Raw genomic sequence first — 19377 nt, 5'->3', positions numbered from 1 at the left:
CGTGATTAATATTTGATTTACTGCCTAAATCTTGATTATCAAATAAATGTTCCTTTCTAAATTTAATCTATTTCTTGTATTTAAGATATTATATGCTCATTAATTAATAGAATTTGCTGCTAGCTCAATATGATTAATTTCTTTCCCATAGAGTTCTAAGAGTGTTTATAGATATTATTTATTGTACTGGAATAAACTTTAAATAACATGGTTTCAGTACAATAAAAACTTAATCAGAACATCTCCGAGGGACAATGACATCTTCGTCTTTGTCGAGACAAAATTTTATAAGGTAACAATGATCACTACTAGTCCAGATGTTATGATTATTGGATTGAAAATGCTCTTGGTAGTAGAATTATATGCTGACAAATTAAAATAGCTTATAATCAAAATATATTTTAAAATTACTTATATTAATTTAAAAATAAATAATCATTGAGATTTCATACTTAATTTAATCAAACATTTAAGTCGGGTTCAATTTGTATATGTATTAAAACGTACAAGACAATTGCAATAATTAAATTCTGTAATATACAATAGAAATATGAAAACATATAAGATAATTGATCGGATAAATAAGTATTCCATGTTTTATTAATAGTAGCAAGCTGGGTGGAGCACATGAAAAGTAGAGTGGCAGCGCAATAAATGAATGAATAGACAAAAGACGAGAGTGTATTGTCGTTTCTTCGTCTCTCGTCCCTCAAGTAGTGCTCCACGACTCCCCTTTTCTCCAATTCAATTTCTCCTCTCCTTTCCGTGCTACACATAGTGGCCTTTCCTCCTTTGATCAGGTATTGATTCTGATTTGGAGTGAATTGATTTGATTTGATACAAAATATATAATCCAAATTCCATTGGTTTTTGCAGTAAAATGGCGGAATCGTCGCGGAAGCGCCGTAAAATCGACCCGGATTCCCGCGCCCGAATCCCCTCGGAAACGGGTCCCACCCGGTGGCGGACCCAGGCGGAGCAGCTCACCTATTCGTCCAAGCTCGTCGACGCCCTCCGCAGCCCCAATTCCGCCTCCGTCCGCGCCGCCGCTGACCGAGTCCTCGCCGTGTCCGCCCGGGGCAAGACGCGGTGGAGCAGAGCCATCCTCACAAACCGCCTCAGCCTCCGCCTCGCTCACATCCACAAGAAGGCGCCCAAGCCCAAGCCCGCCGCCGGAAAATCCCGCTCCACGAAGAAGAAACTGGCGCCGGTGCAGAAGAAAGTGAAGGTGTTGAGCCGGTTAGTGCCCGGCTGCCGGAAGGTGTCGCTGCCGAACCTTCTAGAAGAAACCACGGATTATATTGCGGCTTTGGAAATGCAAGTCAGAGCTATGACTTTCCTCACGGCCCTACTTAATGGCGGTGCCGCCGCCGACCAGAATGTTAGTCCGTCTTAGTTGTTTCTTTATTTATTTTTGGGGTTCAATTTTGTTAATAATTAAGGTTTCATATATTCATGTATTTTTTTTAAATCTGTGTAAATTGCCTGCCATATGCCAATATTACCCAATCTGTTTATTTTTGTTTCTTCATAGTATTTGTTTGACTTCAAATTAGAATTATTTATTTTTATTCATAGGCTTTATGCGTTGTGACATGCCAACTCATATTTTTGTCACTGTATTGCATTTGATTCCCCACTAGTTATTCAATTATTAGCATTCGGTATTACTACTTTTTATTGTATGTATTTCCTTCTAATTATCTACTACTCTTTATCTTATTTGTTTGGTGGTCTTAATCTTATTCAATGGACAAATAAAAGTAAATAATGTGTAATCAACTTTATTTCTAAATACTAGACTTAATATTTATTGTGGTCATAATCATTTCGGATAGTACTCGAGTAATGAAATGGGCCTTAAAATTGTGATTGCTACCAACTGTGACACAAGCAAGTTAAGACGGCCGAATTCATTTGTTTTCTTGTCAATATTCAAGATATAGTGTATTAAATGCTGACTAATTCTCAATCCATAACCTAGAATATTAATGTTACTGTGTTAAAATTATTAACACAAAAATATCATTTTATTAATACAACTTGTAAATTTGAATGTCAACAAAAAAACATAAGTATATCAACATTTTATGTTTTGTGTGTTGATAATTTTATCATAAACAAAATTGAAATTCTGGATTGAAAATTAGTTAACATTTTAACACTACCCATCTGATATATATGTATGTATAACGTGTTAATAAAATGGAAAATGACTAATATTTTTTAATAGTAATATAAACTCCTAGATAATCATGCTCATATTTTTCTCCTCTTCAACAATAAATAAAGTGTGGAGTATAAATTGTTGTTATTGAGAACAGAGATAACCCCACATATTTGAAAGCAAGGCAAATTCCGCCAAAAGAACAGCATAATTTTGCAACAAAAAAAGGGCTGTCACCTTGTGCACAGCCCCACCCCCACTTATACCACATGTGACATTCCTATAATCCTATTAACATTCAAACCCCTCTCCATTTTATTCTCTCTCCCTCTCCTCTATTTTCATGAAATATATTTTAGTGCTTATATTGGATAACCATACATCGATCATTGTAAAATACTCCATTTGAACCAAATTTTGCACTTCACTTTCTTATTGAGTAACTAATGTTTTTCTCTTTAACTTTACTTCAACCAACTTATTAGTCTTGCCTAGCATATAATTGGTTAGAGAAGAGACAAGGAATAAAGTTAGTCTGGTAAAAATAGTGTTTAATCTTGGAGGCAAGAAGCAAGACGTACGTGTGATTAAGTGAGAGTCCCAAATATTGTCATTTGTTGGGATTGAGATGTGAATGAGAGAGTGTGGTCTCCATCAAGGATAAGGGTTGGAGCTAGCTAAGACAAATTTAATGAAGTTTTGAGCAAAGTTGGATGCATCCAGGACCACACATTGTCTTCACTATATATTTTGAGGGTCATCTAGGAACATCAAACACACATATAATCATAGAGAGAGGAATATGTAAAGTTTCATCTGGATAATTTTTTTTCATAATCTAGAATCAACATTAAAACTGCATTAATGTAATCTATAGATCCCAAAGATTTATTACTAGTAGTATATTTTACTCCACATGTCATATACATCAAAATATGTAATATTATCATTATAGATGGAGAAAAGTATTCTGCAGTTTGCGAGTATCATCAGTGGGCATCATGGACGGAGCTAGAGTGTTAGCACTTAGCAGAAGGGGCGAATGCCCTCCCTCAAAATTTTCATATATAGTATGTATAAAATAAAACTCTAATAAAAAAAATTAGTAGAATTAGTATCTTCATTAAATACCCTCCTCAAACACTTTGCTTTGATTTTCATGTCACTAGTAAAATTAATACGCTCAACAATAACTTTTAAGATAATAAATTAAATGTATAAAATAAAATAAATTATAGTACATAGAAACTAAGGTTATGATATGACTTATTTTTGTTTAAAATGCCACTCTCATTGGTTTTCTGAACACTAGTACTATTTGGGTTTCCATCACATTTTTGGTGGACCGAACAAGTATATATCTTGGCTCCTTATCTAATGCAATTTTTGCCCACATGCATGCATGTGAGTGTGATGAATGATGAGTCAGCCTTAGTCGACAATCTCATTGGGCCATCATCATTAATGTTAGCAGCAATGCCATATCCTTTTTTAACTTTTCTTCTTTTTTATCAGATGAAAACTCCAAACATTTTTGGAACATTACTCCTTGCGATTTGATTATTCTAGACGTCAACATTATGCACTTGGATTCACCTCTCTTACCAATTAGATCCCTGGTGTAACATCAAATTCAAAATTAATTATTTTTTCAATTGATTATAAAGTTATTAGACAGATAATAATTTGATTATAATTTGTGGGTTTTTTCACAATATGTGCTAAAACTATCAATAATCATTACAATAACACGTGCTGAATAGAGAAAAGTTGTTGGTTGGTTAAGCATATTACTTGGTGTTACACTTTTACTGAGCACGTAGCCGACATTAGCCGCTAATTGATTTCTCACTATTTGTTCGAGCAGTCATCGACTCAAATGGGGTGACACATTATCGAGTAATATTCCTCCGTCCGCTATTGCTTGTTAGTAGTTTCCTTTCTGATTCATCCACCAATATATATCTCACATTTATTATTTACTATTTTTAGTAATGGACCTCACATCCTACTAGCTCATTTCACTCATGTTAATTAAAACTATATATAAAAAAAGTAGGACATACATTGTACAAACTTTTTTCCATTCAATTTTCTTTATATATATTTTTTAAAACTTGAGCTAGATCAACTAGTGACAACTAATGGCAGACGAAGAAAGTACAATTTACTTGATAATTGACTCGTGCTTTGGAACCGACCACCTTGGCCTATAGACAAATCAACATGAACCAACTTTGAACTTTCAATTGCAAACGCATTAATAAAAAGAGACAGAGATGTAAATTAAGATAGTTTTCACAAAATTTCATTAATTTTGTTCTGAATATTCATGTAATTATACTCTGGTGGTCGACCTCATCTTTCTAATGTCGAATAGTCAAATAATTTTGAAGGGTGGGCCATTTTGTAACTAAGCTCATCAACAAAGACATTTATGCAACTCCACTTACAAATATTGGTTGAGAAAGTTTAATTGACCATTCTAACATATTGAATATCCACGCAAGACTGACACCATCCAACCATGTGCTTATCGCTTGCTATAGCTTTGGGTCATACTCTAAAATTATTTTGCATGAGCCACATTGTGAGGTTTATTAGTAGTTAGAATGAGAGATGTTGTCTCCTGGATGTGGACTGTGGGTGAGAGAAAATGAAGGTCAAGCCATCAAGCCTTGGGCGAGTTTTTTTTTTTTTTCTTTTCTTTTAGGTAGGGTGGCAAATCATGATGGAGATGGTTAGCTCGTGCATGGGTTATTATTTCTTCGCTTGTCATGTTTTATACACTATTTCTTTAATTTATTTTGCTATTTAAATTAGTTAGTGTGGCTCCTATTTAATTGTTGGACCAAAGTTTGAGCTTATAAACAATACACAAGAAGTAGCCTCTTTAAATTGTCCAAACGGGCCTTCCTAGTTCCGCCCACAATCTTGTTCTTCGAAATGTTGGCCCATGCTTAGTTGAATGCATACAAGTAGTTAGCAGTAGGCTAAAATACCGAAAAGACGGAATATCGGTCCTAACGTATAAAAAAATATCGAATTTTCATTATACCGCAATTTTTGATACGGTGCATACCGTAAGTTCTCAATACAGTAACGCTATCAGTATGCCAAAAGTCTGAAATATATATTGAACTCAATACGTATCGAATTGATGATATGCCATATATACCGATTAAAATAATAAAACGTATAATTTAATATTTTGGATTAAAACCATAAATATATCCATTAATTTATAAATTAATTACAAATTTATTTATATATTATTTGGCATAAAGTTATACGAAACGGTACGGTATAACAGTATAGTGTACTGAAGTTCAGTATACCTTGTACGGTATATCAAAGTTTGGTACGGCATACTGAAATATCGGTACGGTAATGGTAGTGATAATACCCATACCGAATGTTCAGTATACTGAAACTTTCGATATGATAATAATATGAAAATTTTTCATACCGATATTTTCAGTACGGTATACAATATAACATTTTCAATACGGTATATCGTACCAACCAACCCTACTCTTTTTCCTAAATTTCTGATTCACACTTGCAACAATCACTCTTCACATGAGCTCGTCGTCATAATTCAAAAGTTAATTAGATCATGTAGGCGACTTTGAGAATTTTTGAATGATTAAAAATTTAAATTTAAAACAGTAATGCAATGCATGAATCTTGATTGAAATTTGAATCCAAAACCTAACTTATTACTATCAGGTGTGATCACTTATTTTATTCTCAATTTTTTTAAACCAATGAAAACAACATTTAATTTAAATTAAAATTGTTTTTATAAAGAATTTCAAATATTTCATTGAATTACCAAGATAGCCCGGGCTTAAACTAGGGAAAAACGTAGTACTAAAATCTACTCCCTCCGTCCCTGAAATTTTGTTATATTTTTCTATTCGTCCCTGAAATTTTATTACATTTTTCTATTTTCGTCCGTCCCATAAAATTTGTCACATTTTAATTTTTACCATTTTTGATAGTGGGCCCCACTTTCTATTGACTTATTCGGACTCACATTTTATTATAAAATTAATGCTTTAAAAGTAGAATTCCCTATCAATTTTTTCAAATCACTTTCCATTATTATTAAACAAAATGTAACAATATTTAAGGGAGGAGCAGTAATTTTTGTAAAAAAAAAATCTACGACGTACACTGTAGAACTGTTGTGAGTACTACAATTGGAAATATTTATGTGAGTTAGAGTTAGGACATAAACCATAATTAGCCCTAATAAAAGCATATGACCGTAGACGGTAGAACTGAATGCCACTCAGTATGCAGGTTCTCAGTAGAAATCTAGTGCGCAAATTCTCCCCCAAATTATACAACCAGGTTCGTATTTTTCTAAGCTTTCTCCTGCGATTGCAAACTTTTAGTTGTTAAGGGTTGTTTCTACTCTTGTTTTGAATTGGTTGATATCACTTGCTTAATTCGCTACATATGATTGGAAAATCTAAACTATTTTTCTGCTATTACTATGGATAAATTGTTGTTTTTGATGAAAATTGAACTCGTTGTTCAATTTCCAATTTGAATGTTATACTGCGATTATGTGTGCGTAATTAATAGAGTTTTGATCGCCTTCGGTATTGTGTACACTGCAATTTGATGAACCTAATTGGCATTTTTTACCTGCCGAAGATCCTTTTTCGACACATTATTATTATATTTATAAGCTTTTGAGCCTTTATTACATTTGTATTACGCATATTTGATTCACGGATCCTCTCTAGTTTTTTTCAAGTACTTTCTTTAACATATGTTGAAGTGCCTTTGATTGAATAGGTGATAGCGAGGGGATTTTCTGGTAGGATAGTACACGATGTGGGACAGCCAACAGCCAACACTCATCCGCAGGTCCTATGCGTGTCTTGTGTTCTCTTTATCATCCATCATTAATTGTTTGGATTAAGAAACTTGACCTTTCCCATTATCATCTATTTTCTAGATATTGACGGAAGGGGAGATTACTCCCGGAATAAGCAGTGATGAATACATATGGAGGAGGAAGAAGTTGTTGCAACTACTTCCAGAGAATGCTTTGGCAATTTTTGCATCAGCCCCGGTTAAGATGATGACCGATGTCGTGCCATATACTTTTAGACAAGATGCTGATTATCTCTATATTACTGGATGCCAACAGCCAGGCGGCATTGCAGTTTTGGGTCATAACTGTGGTTTGTGCATGTTTATGCCAGAAACAACACCACAAGTAAGCCAAATCTGCACATAACCGTTCCCTATATTATAATATCATTTTTACCTTCCTGCGGACTAACTAAGTTAATGTAGTTTCATATCATATGGAATACTGGATTTCAAGAATCTAACAGATTGTGTGAAAAATTTCAATTGAGAGGATATTTTTTCTGAATCTCTGATACATGGAAATTACTTCATGTGGAAAGTCACGCTAAACAGCACCCTTTCAAACTATAGGTTGGAGTAATATAAAATATTCTTTGCAACTATGAACATCAAATATTAATTAACCAATCATCTATTCGTTCAAGATAAGCCTTTTATTTGTGAACCTTTTTTTGCAGGACAACTAATAACAACTAAATCAGAATATTTATATATCCATGTCCAAAACTTCTTAAAATTGGTATCTTTTTAAACTAAATGCTTGGAGACAGGGACGGATCTATATACACTCTACAAGGGGCAAATGCCCCACCTCAAAAAAAATTATTTGTGCTATTTTGATCACTATTTTAATTTTTTTTTTTGAAATACCTTTATAAATGCCCCTTCTCAAATCACTATAGAGAATTTCTGGCTCCGTCCCTGCGTTGGAGAAACTCCCATTCCAAATGGATTGTTTTATATTGTCATTAAGAACCGATCTATTCTTAGGAATCTGAAGAAAACTTCAGTAAGTTGTTGGTTCTTCAGTGCTGTCAACAAAACATAATAATATATTAGCCACTTTCCTTTACATTTCTAAACAGATTTTCAGTCATTACTCATTGCTAATTTTTTATTTGTTTTTAATTTTGTGACTAACTCATTATATTTTATCTTAAACTTAGTATATCGAATACTTCTTTCTTCTCCTAGCCCTCTCCTTTACATCAAAACCCACATACGCTTAGGGATGTGCAAATTTTTAGAAACAAGCACTCTGCTCTTCTGCCTTGAGAAATGTCTTCTCTTGTTGTAAATTGTAATTACTAGTTATTTTGACTATTGGGAATATCCTCCAATTCTGACTCTAGACTTCCTAGACTATCATGTAGTCATATGCTTTGTGCAACAACAGCAAATCTTAACTAGTAGTTCATGAAATCTGTTTCAGGATGTCACATGGCAAGGTGAAACAGCTGGAGTTGATGCAGCTCTAAGCGCATTCAAGGCTGATGAAGCATACCCTATAAGTGCATTGAATAAGGTGAATTAAACTTGTTCTGATGTTTGTTAAGGTGTATTGAGTTCCGCTTGTTATCTTTATAGTTTTATATTCTGCTAATGTGCTCTTGAATAGACCTTTGAATGAGGCTATAATTATCTGTTGCCTTTTTTTTTTATATTATAGATGCTACTGTTTCGTTTCATATGCGTAGTTGCTGCTTCATCTCGTTAAACCTTTCAGCACTGGCTTCTTAGTATTATAGAAAAAGGAGTATCATTTAATGTTAAAAATGATATACTTAATTGTTTGCTATTGAACTTCTCAAGTCTCAAGATTGCCAAGGTCACTATATTATGTCTTAACTTGTAGTAGATAATTCTTAGCCTCTTAATACTCTTGAATATAAACCAATAGTTAATGTGTTCACCACCATCAAGTTACCAACCTCCATAACTTAATTTGAGAACTGAGAACTATATATCTTATGAAAATGTACTTTTATATTTATTTCTGGAATGAAGTTTATTTTATATATGTCTAGTGCTTGTTTGCTAGGCTTGATGGGATAATGCGTGATATGTTTACTAGGATCAGAGCATGTTTTTCAAGCTTAGGTGGTAATATTATATTTTCTTTAAATGTCTCCAATTGTGTGGATGTGTAATCCCCTCTTTGGTTGGGTCTTTTGATATTATCGAGAACTTGCAATTTTCTAAATTGTCAATTTAAATTGGAGCACATGTTATGGCCATCTTTTTTAAGAGCTTTGATTTTTCAAGTAAACGAAAATTTATGTTATCATAGGTATTTTTTCAAAATAGTTCTATGATTCAGAAGTATCCTTTCCTATTTGATCCCTTGAATTCCATATTTGAAGTTGCAATCGGATCGATTCATTAAAAACTGACGACTTCGCACAAAATTTTAATTCGTTATTGGTACTACTGCATTGTTGTAATAGCAGGGAGTGCCTGTGAAACATAAGAATTAAGAAGGCCTGTCTAACATATAAAAAAGGACTGAACTCTTTTTGCTGTTTTCCTGTGTGTTGTTATAAAGGTTAGATATACTTGATAGGGTTCCTCAGACTGTGTTAAATTACTTGCCAAAGAAAACTTGGTTTTGGCTTAAGTATTTATGTTTAGTTTTTTTAATTATGTTGCAGATCCTATCAAGTTGGATAGAGTGCTCATTCCAATTGTTCCATAATGTGAATACGGCTAACTCTACTTATGTGAACTTGGAAAGCTTCCAAAAAGCCGTTTCCAATGGGAAAGTGAAAGATTTCGCAGTTCATACTCATGAAGCAAGATGGATAAAATCAGAAGCTGAGCTTAAATTGATGAGAAATTCTGCATCTATAGCTTCTCAGGTATGTAATTAAATTTTCGTTTAAGAGTGTGTGGTGAAGTAGCCTACTTTTACGGAATGCAATTACGCAATTTTTATTTAGTAGTCTAGGTTGTAGCACCTTAAGGCTTAAGTATGATATGGCTTATGGGGCCAACCAACAAACATGCTATATTCCATTTATCTGGATACCATCATCAATCTTCCCTCCTAAAATATGGTTGTACCGTCAAGTAATCTTTAATTTGCCCAGTTCTGCTTCGTGCACTAACAAGACAATAGAGAAATCTGCATGCAGAAGATTAAGGTGCATTGGAATGGGATATGTAAGCTATGGGATAGTGGGAGTGTCTTTAACTAGGTGAAGCAGGCTGTGTTCCCCTCCCGGTGATATATTCAAACCAACACAAGCAACCATTATGTTTTGAGAGGGTGGAAAAAGAAAAGTCAAACTTGAAGAGATTAATATCGATGCTTAATCGTATATGAAAACTCTGAAATAAAATTAGTAGTGTTTAGTAAATATTTCTTGTTGGAAATTACCAAAAAAGTTGTTACTACTGCAAATAAAATTATTAATATTTCATAGCAATTTGAAAAAGATGATAATTGATTCAATTGCATGTGATGCGATACTGAAATTATATTCCACAAGTAGAGCTTGCTTGGTATTTTAAGTATGCGTTAAGCTTTTCCTGTAATTATTTGTTTCCTTTGTTGGTCTCATATTTCGAACAGATCCAAGAGCACAAGAAGAGTAAAGAGGCCATAATTAATTAACAAAAAAGAATCATCCATGACAAGGCACTTAATCCAAATTCCAAACCCTAGAATAAACTAGTTACTCATGTTCATGAATACAAAATATAGGAAAACTTACAAACCCATAACTAAAAGACAATAAACCAAAGTAGAAATCTTTGAATCTTGAGCTCTAATATTGAATTATGATGGCTTCTCTTCAAAATCATTCCAAAATCCTCCAAGTCTGCCAAAGTGTAACGAGGGAAAAAATTGTGGAGGCATATGAAACGCTCCGAAATGAAAGCATTGCAAGGGTATTTATACTTTTGGTGGGTTATGGGCTTGGAATGAAATAAAACAAGTCAATATGCGAGAGAAAAAAATTAAATAGGAAAATCCTGCTAGTTTCAGGATGTCCGCGATCACATTTTCATAGATCCGCAGTCTTGTCCCCAACCGCAGAACTGTGGGCTTGAGCGTGGCTTCTTCATGTGGTCTGCGGTAGCAGGCCTGCTGCTTTGGCTGGGCGGCTCTATCTTTTAAGCTACTTCAATGCTGTTTTAGCTCCAATTCTCGATCTGTTTCTCCCGTGATATTTGCGTTGAGCTAACTTTGATGTCATCGTATTCGTTCCTTGCAGTTTGGCTTAATAAAATTTCACGAAAACTACCATGCAAGTGTGATTCATCAAAAAACAATAACATTAATAGACAAACTTGCTTATAACACGGAATAAGCTAGGAAATGATATGCAAATCATCCTAAAAGTGGGTGCAAAACCATGTCTGTCACACCCCAACCCCTGAACTCTTTTTTAAGGTGTTTTTTTTTTCTTTCTAATATCGTGTTATGTATTGGATAGGCACTCCTGCAGACAATGCTGCACTCCAAAATATTTCCTAATGAGGGAATGCTCTCAGCTAAGTTTGAATACGAGTGCAGAATGAGAGGTGCCCAAAGAATGGCGTAAGTGTTCTATATTCTTGAACTACCTGTTGAAGATGCCTATTGGCAGACCATTACTAGAGACACAATAGAAGATATTGCATCTGGAAAATGATGTTTGCACATATTCTTTCAAATTTTCTGGAATATCTTTAAGCTCTTTTTTTACATACTTATTGTGTTCTGGTATAACTTTATAATTTTATCTTTTACAGCTTTAATCCTGTGGTTGGTGGGGGTTCAAATGGCAGCATCATACATTATGCTCGGAATGACCAGAGAGTGAGTTTGCTTCCTGGCATGTTTATGCATAAGTAAATTCTATATTAATATTGTAACCTTTTAACAGATCCAAGATGGGGACCTGGTTCTGATGGATGTAGGATGTGAGCTCCATGGTTACACTAGTGATATTACTCGTACATGGCCACCATGCGGCAAATTTTCCCCAGCACAGGTACATATTCGAAGCGGTTATCTTCTGATACCTTGGTTGAATAAAATAGATAGTTAATTTAAATATTTCCTAACATGTAGGTATATGCCTTAAGCTAAAGTGTTTGGAACCTTTGGGGCATCATACTGTAAAGTCAGCAACTTGAGGAATGTTGATAATGATGAGCCATTCCGCATGAATAAGGGTGCATATTGTTCCTCATGGACTTGCAACTTCCTTTTCAGATTCCATTAGCCTTTTTCTCTTATAGTACTAAACAGGCTAGCTAATTAAAAATGAACAAAAAAGTATAGCAACTCTGAAATGACAACTTATTAACAGGAACTCAGAGGAACAATATGAATAACCAATAGCCAAATCAACAACTACCTTAAGAGGAACCTGAGTGCAGGATCGCCGCTCTGATAATGAAAAAAGTCCTAGAAAGGAAGCCTTATATGTCCTAGGACGAACTAAGCCCACGAAAGGAGCCCTTGCTGCTTTGCTAACAATTAAATCTTGAACTAACTGAATAAAAGAAGAATAACTAAATAGCAGATGACATTCAAGGTATTAAGAAAGACTGAAGAAATTTGGGGATCTTTGTCTGGTCAAATGTCAACTGGAAAAGAAGAAGATCCTTTTGAAGGAATTCTATTGACAATAATTCCATTATGCATCAAACTTTCTGCAGCCTGTATTAAGCTCGTCTATTATTTTGTTTAAATTTGTTTCAGTTTCTTAATCTTTATGTTTTCTTGGACTTTTCTGTACCATTTGCATTATCAAAGAGAAATTTTACTTTCTTACCCTCCTCCTAATTGCTGAAGTCTTCCATATACATTGCTTAACCGAACTCACAGAGAGTAGTGTTTGCTTACTTAAATTTCCAGTTTAATATTTGTAAATTAAAGGTCAAATTGAGATGCCTAATTTTATTTTAAAATGTTGCAGGCAGAACTTTATGACCTTATATTAGAGACAAATGAAGAATGTTTGAGACTTTGCAGACCAGGCACAACTATTCGAGAAATTCACAACTATTCGGTAAAATTTGAGCAACTGATCTATATCTGTGGTTTTCTTCTGCTGCTCTTCTTATTGTAGAATGAATATTTCCAATTTTATCATTGCTTATCATATAATGCAAATAACATCAAGCACGGAAATTTGGATCTAGTTGAATATTATGATGCATAAATATTCCTTAGATGTGACTGCACATGAATGAGGGCCCAAGGGGCTATGTGACATGACATGTGGTAAATTACTTAATAGAATTTTTGCAAGCATTCATGTAGTCATGTATGCTATGGCATGTTTGTGCAGCTATAATGAGGTGGAAGTTTATTTAGAACTGCTAAAATATATGCATTTTATTTTTTGTATTGAATTGGGAAAGTTTGTTGAAACATATATATCAAATATTATAAAGTTATTGTGGGATGGTAATTTTATAAGGGTGTTTAGAACTACTTTCCAGTAAATGTAAGTTTTTTGCTCTGTTTGCATGAAATATGAGAGAAGGACCAATTCTACTTCTCTTACCTTCAAACAATTTTCTCTGAAATTGTTACTTGCGTATGAAATGCCTATGTTTTTGGGTTTGTATGGCCAAGCAATTCAACAAAAAGTAACAAGGAAAAATAGTTTATGGGTAGGCATGTCATATGAGTAGATTTCTTCATAATTTTGAATGGAAGAAAAAAATTGATTCAAAGTTGTGCAGTAATTTATGTCATTATATAATAAGTGGTAATTGAGAGGGAGAAGTAGCTAGGAAACTTGAGGAAATGAATAAGTATGAAAAGCCTCTAGTAATGACAACAATAGAACCTCTTGAAGTAGTACAGTACTAAAATATCTTTCGTGTACACTTCCAAGTACTACGATATTGAGCTTTTATGTCTAATAAATACTACTGTTGCTCTCGACTAGTTTGGTAAGTATTACATGTACACAAAACCCAATATTGTTAGTTTAACGCATGTCAAGGTTATGACACAGTACTAAGATACAGTATGTTTATTTCACTCAAGCTGTCGATTCACAGACATTCAGTATTATCTGATACCATAACCATACATTAATTGATCACAAACTTATTAGAGAATTGTCCTTTTAATAGGTTGATAAGCTGCGAAAAGGATTCCAAGAACTTGGAATATTGAAAAGTGACCAACCTCATGGTTACCATATGCTGAACCCGACCAGTATAGGTTATTATTCATTCCCTTTCATCGACTAATCTGTATTAATGCACGCTTGCTGTGCTTGATAGGTATAGTTAATGGGTGGTAAGTTATCATAAGTTGGTTTGGTTCGTCATCATTGTACAGGTCATTATCTAGGAATGGATGTCCATGATTGCCGCACAATCACATATGACCGCCCTCTGAAGCCTGGTGTTGTAAGTTTCTTCTTCTTTCTGGTTCCTTTTCCCTCTGCTTGGTTTGAATTGAGTGGGAACTTGAATATTCCCCCAAATGAGCTTCAAATGATTATAAGAATACCTGCCAGAGAAAACACTTGGATGTGTAATAAAACCTTTTATATGATTTATTTTTTAAAAGAAAACAAATGGTAATCTAATTTATAAATTCGATGAAACCTAAAAAGGAGAAAAGCCCCTGCCGGAGGACTGCTGTTTTATTGTATCTTACACCAATAATATGATGGCCACCTTTTCTCAGATATATAAGAATAACTTTTGGTCTATCTTGTTCTGCCGTTGTTGTAGTATCTACTAGTACTATCTAACTACCTGAAATCTACTTGAAAATAATTTATCTAACTGTAAGCAGGGAAAATGTGTACAAGAAAACCTTTTGCAAACTTGATTAAATAAGATATATCAAGCATTTGGGTTCCTATTAAGACAATTGCATGAGTACCTATTTGTTTATTAGGGGGTGGCGAGTGGGGAGGTATTGGGTATTGACATATTTTACTCTTCCATTTCTAAATAATGAAGTTGCACAATTTTCATTGGTAGCTTTTGGTGTGTAAGCTCAGCTGCTCAAATTCCTTTTCTATAGGCAGCTGGGATGGGGAGTAGGGTGATGAAAATTAAATTTGGCAATAACCTGGCTTGAGTTTTGGTCGATCATATGGTATGAGATCTACAAAATGCCAGAAGTTTTGATTATAGTCTGTCGTCTTCTGTTACTGCTGAATGGACTGCTGGCAGATTCCCAGTCCTGCTCCTAGTTTATTTCTGTTCTTTATGTTGGATACTGACTAATTCTTGCACAACTTCCATATGGGCAGGTGATCACGATTGAACCCGGAGTTTACATCCCTTCCAATTCTAATGTTCCCGAGAGGTAATTTCCTAGTTAATTGATTTATTTTTCTGCATTCAGTACCTTTTAATTTAAACCTTTTTGTGGGGGTTGGGGGGTTACAGACCACCGTCATTCCTAAGAAACGATACAATGATAGGACTTCAACTTTGTAATACGTTCAGACAAAATATCATGCCGAAGTACAGCTAATTCGTGCCAACTGATTAAGCCTGCTTCTAAAAAGGATTGCAGTGTCATTCATGGCTGCATCCTGAAGTAAGGTTCTGACATTGACCATTCCTTGCAACAAACTTCTTGTTAGGATTCCCAGGAGAGAGCCATACCAGACTATGGCTAGACTACTTTTTGCTGAATCACATAATTATAACAATAATTTTATGTTATTTTGATATAAAGGTAAAACATTAAAATCTCCATTCTTTAGTTCGTATAGTCTTGTGGCCTCGTTTAGGTTTAAATTGTTCCCTAACATTGACAGTTTAGTTTAACTTTAGGATAGTTTATCCTCCACGAAACTGAAAACACAAAGGTTTACCAAATTGGAGGCAGTATGACTAGCTCTCTTTATACTAATTGCTAGTTTATGTTTACAATCGTTATTAATGAGATGATGAATGGAATGCAGGTATCAAGGCATTGGGATAAGGATAGAAGACGACGTTCTCATCACAGAATCAGGATATGAGGTGAAGTTCGAGTGACTATTCAAACTATATTCACTCCACCATATTGTATCATGAATTTTGTCCCATGTTAATTAACCTTTACAAATAGTATTACCCATTAGTTGTTAGTTCATAAAATTTATGTTGACATAGTATTTAGCCTGCTTGGTTGTGGTAACAAGGTTCTCATTTTCTGTGGTGGGCAGGTACTTACTGCTTCAGTGCCAAAAGAAATTAAGCACCTGGAGTCGTTGCTCAATGATTTGTCTTATGGGACGGGGATGGAAAAACATAATGCCGTCTAGGGATTTTAGTCGAGCACTCTGATAACTCAGCAGTCTTGCTGCTGGTAGACGAAATCAACTCAAATACTGCAATGAAGGTGGATTGGTTCCACTCTTGTAGCATTATTGGTTCGAAAGGTTTAGCCCTCTTGATTTGGTTATATTTTACCTTCAATGGCTCTAATGTATTTCTGCTTCAACATGCTTTTATTGTTTTCTTGATTCTTTTCGAATAATTATTTCCCCTCACAGTTTTTAGATCAATTTTGTCAATCTGTGAGGGAAATCTAGGGTAGGCAATGAATTTTGCTTTCAACATTTCTGACATTAGATTCAATATTATTAGCAGACATCTTTTGGACAGGTAACTTGCAGTTTATGTGGGTACAGATTGGTTGAGCCATGAATTGACTTATTTACTTCCTCCGTTGGCTCAAAATTTTTGAATGGGCATGTAGGGAATCCGAGAATGTACTTAATTTTTATGGCTATAAATTAAAGGGACATTAGTTATTAATAAGGCACTTATTTTTTGTGAAAGGAAATAGACGAGAAACGAGAGAAAAAAGACAATAAAGCGTTTTATGTCCTTTTATGGTTCAAAGAAAAAATTTGTAATTAAGGAACATAAATGATAAGGGGTCGTTTGGTTTTCGTGTCTGGTTTAAGCCATGATCGGGCTTTTAGTCGAGCTAATGTCATGTTAGTTAAATAATTTTGGTGTTTGGTAGGGGTTTGAGGGATTTTTTGCTAATCTCATATCATTGTTTGGTTTTCATGTTACCCAAGATAGTTAGCGATTAATGACTATTATACCCTTAGGGTTGACTGGGTTTTGTGTATATATGGGTCACTTTGTTATTTCATCAATTCCCGCTTTTTTATTTCTGGAGAGCGCTTTCTAGAGAGCGCCTCTTTCGGCACTGGCGACGTCAAGCAATTAACAACAATCGTTCCCCTAAACCCACTATTTCAGGCCAGGTAAGTTCAGGCGGCCGGTTTTTGGGGATTGTATCTCATGTATATTTAGCCATGCTTATGAATTTGCAGCTCGTTTTGCTTGTTCAAATATTGTATAAATAATTGTGTTTCGTGTTAAAATCAGAGTAAATTATGCCTAATCCATTTATACGAACTTTTGCTTGGTGTTTGCTTGTTGTTATTGGTGTGTTTATTGCTAAATTGTATACTTTCCACGATGGGGCTTTCGGTTTGAAGCAAGTCATTTTTAAACCATATGAACACACAGTGTCCAAATTGTGTTGGGATGGACATTTGTTATCACAATGAACGGTTTAATCCTTGCTCTGTGTAATCAACGCAACGGTTTATATCTGATTGTGTGCCGGGTCTCTTTTTTGTATGTTCCAAGCGATGTCTGAGGCTCGAACATATACAAATAGCATCGGCGGCAGCCAAGGAACCCAAGGTAATCTTTGTTAGAGCTCTATCTGTTTAAATATTTTATTTATACTCAACACTATACAATCGATTACGCCTATTTGCATCTTACCTGATTCTGTTATGTCAATGTCATAGGCGGTGGTCAGTACCATCGGTCAAGCATGCAAAGGGGAGACCGCGTACGCAGGAGTTGGTCTGACCGCGAAGAGGCGTTGTTGATATCTGGTATGAAGGCTTTGGTGGCTAGAGGCTGGAAGTCTGACAATGGTTTTAGAGGTGGATACGCGAACAAGATAGAAGAATGGATTACGCGCGAAATCCCAACTACTGATTTGAAGGCTGAGCCACATATTAAATCGAAGATAACTTCATGGAAAAAGAACTACTACTCGTTGGCCAAGATCCTCGATCGCAGCGGTGTTGGGTTCAACCTCCACAACGATTTCAAAATCGATTGCTCAGATGACCAATGGGATCAAATCGTTAAGGTGAGTGACATAATTTTAGTCTTTGTTTCCATTCATGTAAGTTGTGGTGTTCTGTCAGCCATATAAGAATTAGTGTGCTGTCCGCTTACTCCTTAAATTCCTCGCAACAAGATTCAAATGCTCGCACCATGCGTTACAAAGCTTGGCCTCTATGGGATGAATGGAAGATCATATTTGGCAAGGATAGGGCTACTGGAGGTACCTCTGAAGGTATTGGGGAAGCAGTCACTAGTAATTCTCCTGAGGAGCCCCTCACATCCATTGGTGAGAGCGGTGACTACTATCCAAGCTTCGAAGACTTCCTGGGGAACGAGACAATCCAGCCGGCATTCACACAAGATGTTGTAGAGGACACAAGCGCCCAAAGTGGGCAGAACGTAGCTGCACCTGCAAACCCCCCTCCTCCAAAAAAAGTAAACCGCAAACGCAAGAGCAGCGACGATGATTTTGGTTTGTTCACCCTACTTGGACAACTCCACTCTGATACCAAGGCTCGCTTGGACACACTGGCCGTACGTATTGGATATGAGATGGATTTGGGGACTGCTAGGAAGGAGATATTCCGTCATTTGGGGAACATCCCGGATCTGACCGAGGCACAACGTTACGATCTATGCGACATCATTGGCAAGGAGAACTCGAGGCTTGAGATCTTCATCGGTCTTCCAGACGCGTCAAAGCCCGGTTATGTGAAGCGCATTCTGGAAAAAGAAGCTCGTTACTAGATGGTGGGGGTACGTGAGTACGTCTATTCTACTCTGCCGCTTCAATTCCATGGTGCAGAGTTCTTTTGGCTTATAAAAAACTAAGATCTTTTGGATTCAGTTCACTTCTTTAAATATATTATCATCCTCTAAGACATGCATGTAACTTAAATTCGGCTGCTACTAGACCTTAAATTCAGCTGATGGTTTTTTGTAGTTCCTTGTTTGCATTCTGCACTTATTTTGGCATGTAAGACCCTATATCATATATTATGTGAACTGAAATGTGGCATTCTACTTCGATGGTTATTTAAGCATATGTTGACTTAATAAATTAGTGGCAACAGCTGCATCTTGCAAGATTTAGCTTCATATAATTGAAAACTGCTAACATCTGCATCATTACAATGACGACTAATCTTGCTATTCAAGATTAGAGGCATATGATATTAATAAAGAATGCAAACCAACATACATAGCTTAATCAGCCTAAGGAG

The 19377-nt window shown here is 35.3% G+C and overlaps 2 protein-coding genes and 1 pseudogene across 4 annotated transcripts; all 3 read left to right on the top strand.

Moving 5' to 3' along the window:
* Positions 1–624: 624 nt before the first annotated feature.
* Positions 625–1531, top strand: LOC125192491 (transcription factor bHLH149 pseudogene; annotated as a pseudogene). The gene is made up of 2 exons (XR_016128858.1): positions 625–800; positions 877–1531. The product of XR_016128858.1 is annotated as a transcription factor bHLH149 pseudogene (transcript).
* A 4898-nt stretch (positions 1532–6429) lies between these two features.
* On the top strand, positions 6430–16652 carry LOC125196433 (Metallopeptidase M24 family protein). Of its 2 annotated transcripts, none has more exons than XR_007171889.2 (14): positions 6430–6529; positions 6983–7054; positions 7146–7409; positions 8499–8591; positions 9718–9924; positions 11509–11612; positions 11807–11873; positions 11941–12048; positions 12982–13074; positions 14156–14246; positions 14367–14437; positions 15066–15140; positions 15298–15353; positions 15961–16021. XR_007171889.2 is itself a non-coding variant. In XM_048094948.2 (14 exons), the coding sequence occupies exons 1-14, from the start codon at positions 6461–6463 to the stop codon at positions 16303–16305; spliced, it is 1455 nt and encodes a 484-aa protein (XP_047950905.1). In that variant the 5' UTR covers positions 6430–6460; the 3' UTR covers positions 16306–16652. The 2 variants fall into 2 exon arrangements, 1 of the variants encoding a protein (XP_047950905.1); XM_048094948.2 differs by lacking the exon at positions 15066–15140 and adding an exon at positions 16207–16652.
* A 139-nt stretch (positions 16653–16791) lies between these two features.
* Positions 16792–19177, top strand: LOC125196435 (uncharacterized). Its single transcript, XM_089056407.1, has 3 exons — positions 16792–17713; positions 17824–18180; positions 18288–19177. Exons 1-3 carry the CDS (start codon positions 17647–17649, stop codon positions 18899–18901), a joined length of 1038 nt encoding a protein of 345 aa, XP_088912533.1. The 5' UTR covers positions 16792–17646; the 3' UTR covers positions 18902–19177.
* Positions 19178–19377: the final 200 nt, after the last annotated feature.

This window comes from Salvia hispanica, chromosome 4, assembly GCF_029641045.1.
Source record: "Salvia hispanica isolate PSC_SH4W2 chromosome 4, Shi_PSC_v1, whole genome shotgun sequence".
NCBI classification, from domain to species: Eukaryota; Viridiplantae; Streptophyta; class Magnoliopsida; order Lamiales; family Lamiaceae; genus Salvia; species Salvia hispanica.
This window is presented reverse-complemented; position numbering and strand designations above follow the sequence as displayed.

Bases quoted from the DNA above. Each gene is read 5' to 3' on its own strand.
- LOC125196433 (XM_048094948.2), top strand. From the start codon at position 6,461: ATGCCACTCAGTATGCAGGTTCTCAGTAGAAATCTAGTGCGCAAATTC. The intron at 8,592-9,717 runs GTGAATTAAACT...ATTATGTTGCAG, and splicing joins CTATAAGTGCATTGAATAAG to ATCCTATCAAGTTGGATAGA. The intron at 12,049-12,981 runs GTACATATTCGA...AAAATGTTGCAG, and splicing joins GCAAATTTTCCCCAGCACAG to GCAGAACTTTATGACCTTAT.
- LOC125196435 (XM_089056407.1), top strand. From the start codon at position 17,647: ATGTTCCAAGCGATGTCTGAGGCTCGAACATATACAAATAGCATCGGC. The intron at 17,714-17,823 runs GTAATCTTTGTT...TCAATGTCATAG, and splicing joins CGGCAGCCAAGGAACCCAAG to GCGGTGGTCAGTACCATCGG. The intron at 18,181-18,287 runs GTGACATAATTT...CCTCGCAACAAG, and splicing joins GGATCAAATCGTTAAGGTGA to ATTCAAATGCTCGCACCATG.